The sequence below is a fragment of the Homarus americanus genome, unplaced genomic scaffold (assembly GCF_018991925.1).
Source record: "Homarus americanus isolate GMGI-L3 unplaced genomic scaffold, GMGI_Hamer_2.0 scaffold6317, whole genome shotgun sequence".
Lineage (NCBI taxonomy): Eukaryota > Metazoa > Arthropoda > Malacostraca > Decapoda > Nephropidae > Homarus > Homarus americanus.
In genome coordinates, this window is record NW_024730668.1 from 17,787,558 (window position 1) to 17,803,222 (window position 15,665).

Here is a 15,665-nt window from a genome sequence, read left to right on the forward strand (position 1 = left end):
GACGATCCAACAGTAGGGGCGAGTGTCCTGGTGCGTTGTCAAGGAGCAAAATGTTGAATGGAACATTCTGTTGCTTGCAGAATTTCTTCACGTCGGGAACGAAACAGTCGTCAAACCAGGAGAGGGACAGAGCAGTGAACATTCATGCCTTATGTGCGGTTAGCCAGTGGACATTTAGCTTGGTCATGTCCATGTTCTTGTAAGCATGCGGCTTGCAGGCTGTGTGGATCACCGATACCTTGAGCTTACAGGTACCGGAGGCATTGGTGGTGAACAGGACTGTGATGCGCTCCTTTCGCAACTTCCTGCCCCGACACTTGCTGGTAGATTTGACAACGAAGGTCTTGGAAGGTAGCTTTTTCCAAAACAGACAGGATTCATCCATGTTGAACACCTGGTCGTCGGTGTACTGTCCTTCCTCCATAATGTCACGTAAGAATGGAGGAAAATCACTAGCCGCAACAAGGTCAGCACTCGCTCCTTCACCACCAATGTTAATGTTGGTGATCTTGTTCCTCTTCTTAAACCCTTGCAGCCACCCAGAGGAAGCAGTGAAGGGTTTGGGCTCTGCAATTCCCATCTTACGTGCCACTGCCACGTACAGTTCACGTGCGTAGTCCTGAACTGACCGCGTGTCCACCGCCATGTTCCGTCTTGCATGACGAATCAAGTAGCACACCAGCAAATTCTCAGTCTTGAGCAGCACCTTGTTCTGGCAGTACTTCACCATTGAAGCACCTGCGGACTTTGTGATGCTCATATGTTCTTTTATCTTGGCGGCAACCAAGATCAACTTGCCTCGTACCTTTTTCCAACTCCTGCACGATCTTGCACTTAACTTCGTAAGTTAGGGCACGTGGTATCTTCTTTGGCTTGGAGAGGCTGGGTCCAGGTAAAGCAAGGTTTTTCTGTGGTGGGGGGGTCCAGCGGAAGCCATTCTTACGAGATTAGCGGGAACAATAGAACACAGTTTACACGGAGTGACTGGGAGGAGAGCGGCTTCTTCCCTCCCGTGGCAGGGCACGTCATATTACACTGAACCAATCACAGCTAGCGGGTGAGGGAGGTAAGGATGCGTGGCCCAATCGGTCCAATACGTCATAGGACGTCACCGATAACGCAACAGCGACATACTGCGCAACCTTACTCGCGCAGCTTACCCAAGCATGGCGGGAGGTTTGAATCCAAAAATGGTGCGGCGCGGCTGGACTGCCAGCTGCTCTACACGTAAATGACCAAATTTACCGCGTAATTAAAGCATTTCAATTCTGGCAAGGCACCGCGTAAATGACCAAACGCGTAAACCAAACCCGCGTAAATCCAGACTCAACTGTATACACAGGATGAATATTCAGAGGAGTGAGAGCTTCCTTTTTTATTATCCTTCCCTGAATGAACGTTTGGAGGGATTAAAGAGTGATGTTGTCTGTCTGTCTGTCATAATTGGTGTCCATTCACAACTTCCCAACAATACAATAGATTGATAATGACTCTTTGTGTACGGGGTGCTCTACAAGCTGAATAAAATTGTCTGGTGTCAACCCCCCAAAAATATTAAAAGTGGCATCCTTGTAGTGAATAGGTTAATATTGGGAAGTCCTAGTTGATGGTTATTTGGGGAAATACTTCACATTACTGACCTTCAGCTGAAGAGGCAAACTGAGGTAGTCCTTGCGGTCAAACACCTTACGTAGAACCTCCAGTCCCCCGTGTTGCACCAACACTTGTTGTCCAAATGGAAATCCTCTCACCAAGCACGATAATGCATACACGGCCTTCCGCGCCACACCTTCCTACCGATACAATAAGTTTATCATTTACTGGCTCGATATATATTAATTGAGGATATTTTAGGTTGACAGCGACTATACTGGATAGTACTGTACTCTGAGACTATATGCAAGAAGACATTTTTTATTACACATGATAACTACTGAATCCATTCTAGTGGAGTGTAGTGTGTAAAACAGGATCATAGTAAGTTTGAACACGTGGAGAGAAGGGATAAGACCAATTGGGCCAAGACGTGCAAGAGTCAAAATGTGGAGACGAAGACAACCCGGGTCACGGCAAGAATGACTGGGAAGAGCAGGGGTAGAAATTCACCGTTCTTTCATAGCCGCCAGCAGGACTTGTAGATTTGAAAATTTACTAGTCCGTATAAATTTTTACTAACCCTTAAACAATTTGTCAAGAAACATAAAACATTAGCACTTACCAGGTTTATACAAAGTTCCATTTACTGTGTGACTTTTATTTACTAGTAGAAACCATGTTAAATCATAAACCAACACTGGAATAATCACATATTAACTAAATTGTGCACATGAAGCACGGATTTACAGTGTGAACACTGGAATAATCACATAAAAAATAAATAAATTGCATGGAGCACATTCCATTGTGATGAAGCTCTTTGGAACGTACCAATATATCAAAATTATTTCCTAATCCAAATGTAAACCATATTCATCCACTTATTTTGAATAAAAGACAATAAAAATTCTCATATTGTATAACTAACAAGTGAACTTGCTGTGTTTAGGTTTGTGAACTGCACTTTAAATCCTCTGATTATTATCAACGGTCATCAAGTTATTTCGATGAACACACTGGACGAACTATAACATCCAAATTGGTTCGACATTGACTGAAACCTGGTGTAGTTCCACTAGTGCTTCCCAATTGGATAATAATAATATATAATACAGTGACCCCTCGTTTAACGAACACCTCGGTTAACGTAATTTCGATTAACGAACTGCCTTCCATAAGGATCTTCAATTCGGTTAACGAATTTCATACGAACCGACCTCAACATGTTTTCGCTTGCACTGGCCAGGCAACCAGCTTTAGTATCAGTCCGCCAATACATTAATCGGTTCTAGGGCTTAAATTCCTAACTATTTTAGTAAATATCAAGAAGTTTATACTATTCAATAATTTTAAAAGTTTGATATTCAATTTTTTAGTCATTTTAACAATTATTGAACATAATTGAAGGGAAAGTGACTAGTTTAATGTGCGGCATCCAGCCTCTTAACACAGCAAACAGGAGTTAGTCTCTCTCTGTTTTCACTGGAGGTAACATCTTGCTTGAGACTCTCTTCAACTAAACGCTTTTTTTGTGTGTTTCCAAGCAAATTATTGGTCATTTTGAAATATATTTTACATATTGACAATATATAATGCAGTGCAGTGTTGATTTAAAGAAAATAATCTTGAATTACACCAGAGCTAAAATTTTATGGGTGAAATGGTGCCATGGGGTGACTTCTCTTCCACCCGAATGCCTTCTCTTCTTCCTTCTCCTCCACCCCCATTCTAAATCCCATCATCATCATCATCATCATCCAGGAGCCTTCTACATACACACCTCAAAGTAAGTGAACTTTTCTACCATTTTTGTTGAATTTAGGATATTTTCGGTGAGCTGGAACCAATTACCCAAAAACCCATTGAAACAATGGTTTCGGTTAACGAACTTTTCGGTTAATGAACGACCTTCTGGAACGGATTGAGTTCGTTAACGGAGGGGTCACTGTAATGCAAAAGAAATAATGATAACGTTAGCGTAAAAAATAAGAGTGTGCGAAAGATTTTAACCATGATCAAATTCTAATACTATATCTTTATAATTCACTTTGTTCTATAATACAATAGTCAATTACTATTTGATTTTGAATGTATGTGTGAATTGGTTGTCAAATTTCATACACATTATTATTTTTCGATATCTTCTTTGTATCGGTGATAATCTGAATATGTACTTGAAATTGTTTTTTTTCTTGCCTATTATACATTCAGGTAATAAATTTCGCTGTCATTGCTTTTATATATTATGTATAGAAATGAATTCCTCAATAATAGTATATCTACATAATCAGACTGCGTTTATTCATTACAATGCACGGTTTCCATACACCGACACGAATAGCGGTGGTATCTGTGTGTGATGTTATACAATCCCTGAACCGGCCTGGTGTTCTAGGTGGCATTGCACCAACTCATTTGTCCAGTTTTATCACACTACATTATATCATTGAGTATATATATTTTATTTTCATTTTCATATAAAGTGTTATATACAGAAAATGGGTGATACAATTAAGATAACTAGCATTAATAGTGTATTCTCTATATGAAGCTCTTATACACATTGAATGTGTTTGTAGTTTGAGCTTTTCCCCATCTAGCTATTACATATCTTATTTATATCACTTATGTTATTTGTATATGATTTGTAATTCGAAACCAATTCCCTAATTATGTAACTGTATATTTTCAGCCTTCTGGCTGCCAAGCTCTTTCAATAAACCGTTAATTATTATTATTATTATTATTATTATTACCACTGTCATCGGTCCACTCGCTCATCGGACAATCCCAGACCAGCAAAATAGTAAAATCTTGTCGCCCTTATGATATTTTGGTTGCCTCGGGCGACCGGGCGTATGTGAATTTCTACCCCTGAAGAGGTTGTAATAAATCACATTAGATTTAAGAGCCTGACAAGCGACTGTGCAGCATGGAGAGCTGCCATTAGGTAATCGCAGCTAACCCATCCAAGCATGGAAAATGGCTGAAAAGCGATGACCGTGATATCTGACCTGCGTATCATATGCCACCGCTCTGATGAGTGCCTGCACTAAGCCAGCCTCCACAGCAGCTATCTGAACCTTAGGATTGCTCTGTACAGCTGACCCCAGAAGATGAAGGGCACCTTTCTTTATAGCACTACTGCTGGCATTTACTCCAGTCACTACAATCTGCTGGAGTCCACCTAAAATGACAAGGAAATAAACACAGAACTACAGCATGTTAAAGAATAATGAAGAAAGTCACACAAGGTGTAAACTAAGATACAATGTTAATGCAATTCCAATTTACTCTTTCACAGTGGCTGGCTCATACACAAGACTTAAATATAGGGTGCTGCATGAAAACTTGATTTACTAATCCCAATGAAATAAAAAATGACCTCTAGTGGTTTTCATCTAATCTATTTAGCAGACGACAATAAACAGTATCACAGCATGGCAGTGTACAGCACAATACTAATAATTCAAAGGATATGAGAGGCACCGGATACCCCGTTATGGCTGCATAAATTTTAACAACATTATAGAAGTGTGGTGTTTGCCAAAAATTTAAAACTGACACTGATATTAAAAAAAAGAAACTAGACTTACCCATATCAACAAAGGTGATGGCATTGTCAAACTGGTGAACAAGGTACTCTAGGTCCTCCAGAATGGTGACACGATCATCGTCAGAGTCCCGGTATTGCTTCATTAATTTGGTCATTATTTCTGAGTCTGTTTCCACTGCAATATTCAACTCCTTAAAGTCTCTCTTCAGTTCTCCGTAGGAGCGAAATTTTCCCTTGGTGTTTGCCGCTTCTTCACTAAGTTCCTTAGAAAAACAAGAGCACACAAACTTCTTATTTTTCCCCCCAGAGTTGTGAGTATGAGGGAGAATCATATAACTTGAAATCTTTAAATAAAAAAAGTGTAAGATTCCCTTTAAGTACCTACTCATACACACGTCATGTAAGCTTATGATTATCTTGCCCGATACATGTGCATCTTAATGTGCACATGTACAGTACTGTACATGCCTGTAGCCCACAAACCTCTATGTGTACACGCATCACTGCCAGGTTTGTAAGAACAATATTAAAGATCACCCGAGCCTAATACTTATTGCTGTTAAATATGTATGTGGCAGGGAACAGGTGTGCCGGTGAGTGGGAGGGATGTAACTTATGATATCTATAGTACAGTACTTAATCATTCATCTTCAGTATTATGACAGGACTGGAGATCAAAATATCTTTATCTTAAATGTGAGGTTAGGGAGGTGCGATGCATTAGTGTTAGCAGGTGTGTGTGAATATCGGTGTTAACATTTACTCAATGATTTATCTACAACTTTAAGACAGCATAATACTGCATTTTAAAATAAACATCACCAAAACCTAAAGTTCTGAATAACACCTACATTAACCAACATTACAGTATGTTTATTGTAAAAAAACATCTTAAATGCATTAGGTGGGAAGCACATACAAGCCATTCACAGCAAAGTCAACAAACAGTGCGGTATCATGTATCACACTCAACAGTCACTCACTCTTACAGCAATGAAAGAAATCTATTTTGGTCTTGTTTACCAACTCCTGATACACTGTCATGCACTATGGGGGACCTCTGGCTCTTCAAAAACACAATCCCTGGTTACTGCACAAAAGAGAGTTATGCGGACAATGACCTACTTGAAAAAAAACAATTCACACAAATGAACAATTTGCTAAATTGAAAATGTTAAAATTCGAGGATATTAACACCTACTGCTGTGCCCTATTTGTTACAAATCTGTCAATCACTTGCTTGACAACACTTATTTCCAGTTCCAGAATAATCAAAGATACAACTTAAGGCACCCAGAGCTACTAAGACCACCCCCCATGGGCTCCTCTCAGTCCCAGACCTCCATAAAATATCAAGGTGTAAAGGTGTGGAACAACTTACCCCCACCCATCCGAGCAAAGACTTTGCTCCCTTCCTTTAAATCATCTCTTAAAAAATATCTATTGTCTAAGTATTAATATTTTTGGTAACATCTATTTTATATACCTGCCTTTATTGTACCACCAAAACCGTTTTATCAGAAATTGCCATGAAGATAGATAGAAATTACAATTGCAATAAATATATTTGCCAAGTTGACAATCCTGACAGCTCTGACCTCTTGTTCCACCTTAACACACCCATGTTGTACTGCTTTCCTCATCATATTTATGTTTTCAATTCCACTGTAAATTATGTATATACTGTACTTTTAATACAAAAAATAAATAAAAAAATACCGAAGTAATAACTGTGGTAACATTCCGATATGTTCTTATTACCACCATGCTGTGTGTACTATTCCAGATGATACTAAATGTCACATAATACTTCCTTGAGATAAATGTACAGTATATATCAGGTGCCTTCAAGAGAGCTCAGGCTCTCAACAGGCTCAGCCATGTTAACCCTCAGCCGGCGGCAGCAGTGACTGAAGAAGGCAAATTTAATAAATGTCAATATATAGATGACGCCGACCACTGGAGTGGAACATAAATAATGTTACACCACATTTTGTGAAATTTTAACACCATCTATATATAGACTCTACCGCAATATGGAACAGCTGCTATATTTCATTAATAGCAAAGATGCTTTTAATATTAAAACGTAAATTTTGTAAGTGGCTATTATTTATATTCGTATAAGTAAGGCACGTGGAGTCACTCACACCCACAGCAAAGCTGTGTCCAGGATTTGTGACCTGGATGTGGTTTCCCTCCCACCCTCCCTTATTATATTGTTGCCTTACTGTTGCTTCTTATGGCATTTGTTCATTCACTGCTGTCACTCTCCTGTGTTGGAAGGCTTTCTGATGTGTGGTAAAACATGGAGTAATACACAGTGCAACTTGACAAACATCACAGCTGTAGATACTTCTCACTTTCTTTTGCATTGCACAGTAAGTACATCTCCTTTGATCTTTCTTTGTACAGTACTACCACCTTCAGTTGACTGTTTCTATTAGGAAATGTCTTCCACTCAGTCTTGTAGGGCATGGCCCGAGTCACTGAGCTTGTGGGTTTCTTTATCCAATAAACATCTTTGCTATATGTAGACACAATCTGTTCAATCAAGAACAACTTGAAGTCAAGGAGGTTTTTCTGGCCTCCATTTCTCTTGCAGATTACATGGCAGTTATGCAAACTCATTTCTATCAGCCTGAAAAATAGCTTCTTGTAGTAGTACGTACTTTGTAATACCTTCGCGCTCCTTCTGTTTTCTTCACAGACCTTGACTGCATATTTGTCTCCCTCTCTCACTATATGTTCTATTATATCTCAGTCTATAAAAGACAGAAAAATCTCTATTGGGTTCTGAGGATCTTGCAAAACTACTTTTACTACCGTGTCTCCCGTAAATGGAAATCGTTCTCTACTAACTGGAGAATTGTTCAATCATCCAACTGGAGCAATGTCATCTTGACCATCAATTTCTGCACCTGACAGAATATCATCTGGTTCCTCTGTAATAATCTCAAGTTGTGATTCATCACCAACACTATCTGATTTTGCATCATCACTAATATCATCCATGAATTCTTCATCAAAATCGTGGTCTAAAACAGGGGTTCTCAAACTTTTTTCAACCAAGGACCCCTTATATACCACGACGCATACAAATATTGTCAATAATTAAAGAATAAATCATAGTCCAAAGCATTTGTTCATTTCAACCCAAATCCAAAATATCCTGCGAATTGAAATCGCCAAATCTCTCACAAACGTTAAACGCACTATTTCTCAAAAACTTTTCGCGGACTCCAGTTTGAGAATCACTGGTCTAGAATATACTGTATTTCCTCATCAGGGCAAAGAAAATAAAAAGTAAAATAAATGGTGAAATGCCAGACAAAAAAAAAAAATTGAAAATTATATCTGACAAAACTTGGCTTTTCAAAGTATCAAAAGAAAGAATGGAATTTCAGCTCCACAGATGAGACAAAAGAGAGTGCTCTGTACCTTATGAAAGCTGGGAACAGACTGTTCAAGTGATTGGAGCTACAGGCAGCTGACGCTAGCGATCAGGCAAGCCATCGCCGCCCTTGAGTTGCTAGTTAGGGATTTCTGAAGCTCTAGGGCACTCATACATATCCGACTATATATAGTCTCAGCTGGGAAATACAGGAGATGAATTTTGGAGAAACGTCAAACGTCTATATATAGACTCACTGCAATTTTTCAGCACATTCCGGACCATCTATATATAGTTCGGCCGCCAGCTAAGGGTTAATACTGGAAGTATTATGATCTTTAATCAACTCTTTGTTATCTGTGTTCTTCTGGCTAAAAAAACAGTTTCAAATCTTGCCTTTGTGCTATGGTCTTATGTTTCATAACATCAACATTAGGCTTCCTTTACTTTTAGTTTAATACAGTACAAGGCAAGCAGCATGAATCATCAGGTTTGGTGACTACACACTATATATACTGCACAGTTTCCATTATAACATCAGTATTTAATTTTAAAATTGTTAGGTTTTGGGGTAAGAATTTTTTGAGCTGCAATGCATCTGTTTACAACCTGGGCTCAAGTGCAACACAGTTTTTAATAATTTTAATAATGGATAAGGAGTGAAATGTGTCCTGTTTTCTAAGAATTCTTCTAACAAACAATTTCTCAGGAACACAAGTAGCTCATTTTACTGGACCTCACTGTTTACACCAGATATTGTTTGATTAATTCACAATGTGAGAAGAAAGAGAATGACTTAATTTAGTGGAAGGGAATTTTGTCCTATTAATACAACTCCATCAATCAACAACATGGGCTAAACATGTCAGTACCAAAGATTGAGGACAAACCGCTGTAATGTCAAACTTTAGCTCTGTTTCGTTCAATGACGTCAGGCTAGTGACATACGCCATCTGGTGACTTGGGAGCAGTCACAAATGGTGACGACCTTACCTTGGTTGATGTTTGATTGTTTCATTTTTTAGAATACTCGTAAGGCTAAGGCTTTTCTGTGGTCAAGTAAAACAAAATGAATGCCTTATGTTCTCATAATCCTCCAAAAAATAAGTGGCAGCTATATGAAAAAAAATATTCCAAAGAAACAGAGAGTGAGTGAGTGAGTGAGTGAGTGAGTGAGTGAGTGTGTGTGTGTGTGTGTGTGTGTGTGTGTGTTTTTGCTGATGACATGGATGAAGCTACTCCATTTTTTGTTAACTTACAGTATTAGCAATGCAAAAAATTTTCCTTTTGCCAGATATGGAAAGGTGGATGTCTGAGGGTACTCTGGACAACTGGCTACAAGAAATCTTCCCTCGCGTCTTGAAACAAGCATGGTGTTGACGCCAGAAACACACATACCAATGTACTTCCCTTTAATTTTTCAAGATATTAAAAATATTCAGTTCTTTTTGGCCACATATAACAAGATGAATGCCTCACCCTCCTGTAGATACCTAGATATTGACAGACATTCCAGAATTAAGGAGATATACAAAAGAAATATGAACTCTCTCCAAACAAGTTCTCGGCAAGCTTTATGTGGCGTTTATATTATCAGAGCGCTTGCAGGCACTTATCCATTTATCACAAGTTTTCTTATCTCCGGGAAATCAGTAATACTTGATGTGTTCTCTACTTGGGATTAGTGCATTGCTGGTGCACCCGAATATTGCACAAATAACCATAATTATTGATACTGTACACTGGTCCTGGGAGCAGATGCGGGCCCACACAGAGGTCACCAGATGATGCGAGTTTACAACAGTGATGTCACAGAGCTGTGCATTGGGGGCAAAACAAGTGCTTGGTGAACTATTCTTACTAGTATATTATCCTTGCCTAAGGGAATGTATACTTTAGGGGTGGAAAATGAATTAACAGAGATAGCAATTACAGATGATATCATCAAAACGAAATTAACCAGCTTCAAAGTACTCAAAGCCCCTGGGGTGGATGGAGCACAGACCAAGGTGATGAAGGAGGTGCCAAACAAGATTTACACCCCACTAAAACTCCTATTCAAGAAATCCTTGGCTGAAGGTAAAGCAATTAGCCAATGTCACCCCAGTATACAAGAAGGATGTACTGTATAGGAAAAGTGCAGCAGAAAACTACAGGCCAATCAGCCTAACATCACATATATGCAAGCACTTCGAGAAAATTCTGAGGGAAGCCACTACCCAAACACCTAATCATACAGTCTTAGCGCATCAAAACACAGTGTCATAGAAAGAAAATCCTGTCTGATAAACTTACTCACGTTCCTTGAAAAGTTAACACAATATGTGGATCAAGGCTTACCATTGGAGGTGTTGTACGTGAATTTCTGCAAGACATATGACAATGTCCCACATGCATGACTAGCCTCTAAGATCCCGGCACACACATCATAGGCAAGATTTTGAAGTGGATTAACAACTGGCTCGAAGACAGACACCAAAGAGTAGTTAGAGAGTACATTCTGAATAGGAATAGGTACTCAGTGGAGTACCACAAGGCTCTACCCTTGGACCCACCCTGTTTGTGATCCACATAAATGACAAATGAAAATATATCAACATTGTAAAGTCTGCGGACAATGCGAAGAAAATTGGAAAGGTAGCAAATCAATACGACGTTACAACAATGCAGAAAGACCCAAATGAGCTGTCCAAATGGTTTAAGGACTGGCAAATGCTCTTTAACATTCTGAAATGCAAGAACCTACATGTAGCATACAATAACCCTAAGCACAACTATTCTGTTAATAACACTTTCGTGGATACTGTCGACAAGGAGAAAGCGCAGGGCGTTGTAACAGATCATTCACTGAAGGCAGCAAGGAAAGCAAATAGAGATTTGGGAATTATAAAGTGTACCTTTGAATATAACGATAGGAAAATACTCCTTCAACTGTACAAATCTCAAGAACGTCCTAATCTAGATTACTGTATGCAGACAGCTCTAACATCTCTAGAAAAGGTGCAACAGAGCAACTAAGATTATTCTGGAACTTGTCATCTTGATTATCCAAGTAGACGGTAGGCCTTAGGACTAACAACCCTTCAGACATGGCACAATAGGGCGGATCTCATTGAAACATTCAATATCCTGAAAGAGACGGAAAACACGAACCTGGGACATTTCTTTGTGATGTCACACACCACCAACATGAGAAAGCATAACTACAACTCGCCAAGTTATCATGCAGTACGAATATAAGTACTGTAAATGCTTAATCACACAAAGGGTGGAATCAAGAGCAATACTGGAATTCAAAATAGCCCTTGACCAAATTATCAAAAAGGGAGGGGTCCTACACAGATCACTGGCCTCCTTTCCTCAGCATGGCCACCTTTAGTGCATGGCCATTATGTAAACATGAACATTAGGGTTCAAATGAAATGATAATAATTAATTCATTCATCCTCAACTCAGACTACAAAAAATCATTACAGTATAATCACCTCTGGGGTCAAACCATCTTCACTCTTAATATTCTTAAGAGCTTCAAGTATATTGTCCCTCATGAGTGCAGCTCTCGGGTATTCTTCATCTTGATCATCAGTGGGAGGAGCCTCTGGGGTGGGGGTGTTAGAGGAGACTCCGGCCCCAGTAACGCCAGTGTGGCCGGTCTTACGTAAGCGCTCCAATGACTTCTCGTAGTCGGTTCCATCATCCCCGTCTAAGAGCTTTGCTTCTTTTAGTCCCGTCGCTAAGTTCATTCGTATATGGAGACCCGGAAGCACCACATGATCTGTCAACACAATAAAAATTATTAAAAGTCAAAACAAAATCTACATGTAAGGGAACCTCTGCTTTCTCATTCTTACTGTACCCTTCATCATCATCAAAGTTTTATGGCCCTTTTCCCAAGCTTATGTGGGTGAGCTGCGATAACTTGATGGCAGCTATCCATGTTGCACGGTCTCTAATCAGGTTCCTAACTCTAATGTCATTTTTCACAACCAAGTTCAATTATTATCAGAGTGGTATAGTATATTCAGACTATGTTTAGTGAGTAACAAATAACCTGTACAGTATAGTCTGGTTTTACACGGTTAATTAAACCCATGGAGGTCCGCGTATAAGCGAAACGCATCAATAAAATAACAGAACCTATGAGATTAATTGAAATAGAGACTGGGCCAACCGCTAGACTCACTTTTTTTGGCTATCACCGACAATACTATACATTGTAATAAAAATTACATCTTAATTTTATGATGGTATGCACACACAATTAATATATAAGAGAGGGGGTGCGTGGGTGGTAAGGATAAGTGGCCCAATCACAGTCTGTGACATCACCGGCGTGAGTCTGACTTCAGCGCCCAGCACCTTGCCCTGCTGCTTGCCACGTACATGATGCAATTTACGGTGTACAGTCAGTTTTGCTACAACACGATAGTTGTGTTCTTGTAAAACCTCGCGTTGTAGAAATTCGTGCAATAGAAATAACAGGGCTTATGGAGAATATAGGGTTAGGTGCAGATTACTCGAAATCGAAAAAATTTAGCAGTTAGCCTAACACAAAGGATAGCAGTCTAAATAAATATTACATTCATATCTAATAATGAAATCATACAGTAAATGTAACACTTTACCTTGAAAAAATATGAATATAACTTGAAGGGGGAGAAGGGCGATTTTGAGGTTGAGGAGTCGGGCCTTTCTTTTACGATCACCACCGGGAATGCGATCACCAGAACGCTTCTTGGAGATATTCTTCTTTTCCATATTCACAGTTAATACCTCAAAATTGGAGAAATAGTAAGCAAAAATCACTGAGGATGCTTCAAAACAACCCACACGTTTCAACTAATCGTGTGATTTTAACAGAGAGCGCGGGTGTAAAACGCGATTAGTCCGCACTGTGAAACATTATTTTTATTTTTTTTTATACAGTATTTATGGGAACAGCCAAAATTTGCAAAGAAGGATGAAATTTATAGAGTCCTTATCAAATAGCACTTCACAAACAAAACACATGAATCAATTGAACATGTGATGTCGAATGTGAACTGCAAACACGGCATAACCCCGCGCCAAGCGACAGTACACTCAAAACGTTCGAGTGGAATCGCGTTACAGCCAACACGCGTTCGCGTTTTACAAATATCGTTCTTCTATTCATCAATTGCGTTATAGCCAATTCGCATTGACAAAACACACATTGTTGCAGAAATGACTGTAAATAATAATTATCTCTTCTGACAGGTGCCGCGTAAAAATATCCGCGTAAAACCAGACTATGCTGTAGTAAAATACTCTGGCTGTAAAAGACATTAAAAGACACACTGAACCTGCATAATTATTGAAGTGGTTGTTCACCCTTGTAAGAATTTCTAAGTTTCATGGAGATCACAACGGTGACAAAGATTTTATGGAAAGTTTAGCTCTACAACTCTACTGAGGTAACAATAATATTGTACTGAACACTTAGTAAATATCTCAAGCACCTGGACTTTGGGAAAAATATGTAAATAAACCTGATGTTTCCCACTGAAATAGCCAATCCTGATGCAGGGATGGCATGAATAGCTACAGCAATTCAGTAGTCAAATAATTTACAGTCTGTTCATTTGTAACACGTGTTTTCATAATGCAAATTGGTTATAACACAACAAATGTACAGTATTAGGAAAGAGATTTTTTAAAATGCAAATGTGAATTTGGTATAATGCAATTGAGTCAACAATGTCGTGCAATTAGAATAAGCAGTTGTGCAGCTGTCTAGGTGTAGTATCACAAAATTCAGGACACTGGTGGAAGCTTTTGATGCTGTTCAAAGCAGTTTGTTAATGAAAAATTCGTTTGGTAATGAATGAAAAATATTTGGTATTAATCCTGAATAAATTCACATTTAACATGTGATCATAAGGGGTGAACTTGGCGGTAGGATGAGATAATTTTACTGTCCCACATGACTGAATTATTACCCGATCACTCAATCAGAGTACCTTCCTCATATATGATGGTTGGTGACCACAGTCCTCCAAGATATTCTATCTTACTGGAGACTAAGTTTTTAATTTAATTTAATTCATCCAACCCAGTCTCTGCCTTCCTCTGGTTCTCCTACCCTCATCCTTACCCACTAATATTTCTGCTATTCTCACCCCATCCCTAATTATATTACCAAAGTAGAGTACAGTATCTAAATTCTTTTTACCTGTAAATTTATAAGTATTGTTCTTGATTTTTTACCAGTCTTAGTACTTCTTTATTTGCCTTCCTGTCAGTGTAGCTTATTTTTATCATTCAACTATAACACCACATTTCAAAGGCCTCTAACCTTTTTCTGGTGTCTGCTTAAGGTACCCACACTTCTCACCCATCCAACAGTCCTTGCCATATACAGTACAGTAAAGCCTTTCAGCAGCCTCTCTCTCAGAGTGAAGTTATTGTATCTTTTCATTAGGTCTTTTAGATTATTGAATGCTGTTTTTGCTTGAACTATTCTTATGATTTCTTTCACACATCTTCCATCACAGCTAATATTACTTCCCAAATACACCCTGTACAGTACATTGCTGCAAGGCTTCATCACCCTTCAGTAGACTGCAGCTGAGGTTTCTCAGTTCCTTTGCAAGACTTACAGTTGCCATGGAAGGGTTGACCGATCTTCATATGAGCACAATGCAACCTTGATATAAGATTCCCTCCATTCCTAACCTCACAGACTCTGGCTGGCACAAACTGTCCAGTTGTAACCGACTCACCTGGCTCTATAACTTGCCATTCCTTGGTAGGGATGAAAACTTTACTGATGTCAACGAGTTTCTTTGGCTCGGAATATTCCTCCACAGTGACACCATCATCGTCATCGTCAGTCTCCACCACCACCAACTGGTTGTCCTGACTGCGAGTGTCTGTGATCATCAACACCATCACCACCGCCGTCACCACTACACCCAACACCCACTTCATTCTTGTGTCTTCACAGTCTGAGGATGATACACAAAGGGAAAAATCAATAAAAGCAAAAGGTATAGTACAGTACAGTATAGTATTTTAATTCTTAACCAATCATGAAGGATTCTCTACAACTGTACCACGATATTACTATTTTGCTGTCACTCGGATTCGAGTATGATG

At 39.1% G+C, this 15,665-nt stretch overlaps 1 protein-coding gene across 3 annotated transcripts in view; it reads right to left on the reverse strand.

Annotated features, from left to right (window-relative positions):
- Positions 1–15,665, reverse strand: part of LOC121867252 (nucleotide exchange factor SIL1-like) — a 46,118-nt gene that overhangs the window by 17,701 nt on the left and 12,752 nt on the right. For 2 of the 3 annotated variants that reach the window (XM_042367112.1, XM_042367113.1), the window contains exons 2-6: positions 15,290–15,514; positions 12,032–12,321; positions 5,193–5,415; positions 4,611–4,783; positions 1,641–1,793 (exon numbers count right to left, since the gene is read on the reverse strand). In XM_042367112.1, coding sequence (XP_042223046.1) covers positions 1,641–1,793; positions 4,611–4,783; positions 5,193–5,415; positions 12,032–12,321; positions 15,290–15,497 — 1,047 coding nt within the window. In that variant the 5' untranslated portion in view covers positions 15,498–15,514. The remainder of the gene's footprint in view (positions 1–1,640; positions 1,794–4,610; positions 4,784–5,192; positions 5,416–12,031; positions 12,322–15,289; positions 15,515–15,665) is intronic. The other variant, XM_042367114.1, reaches the window with a different exon arrangement.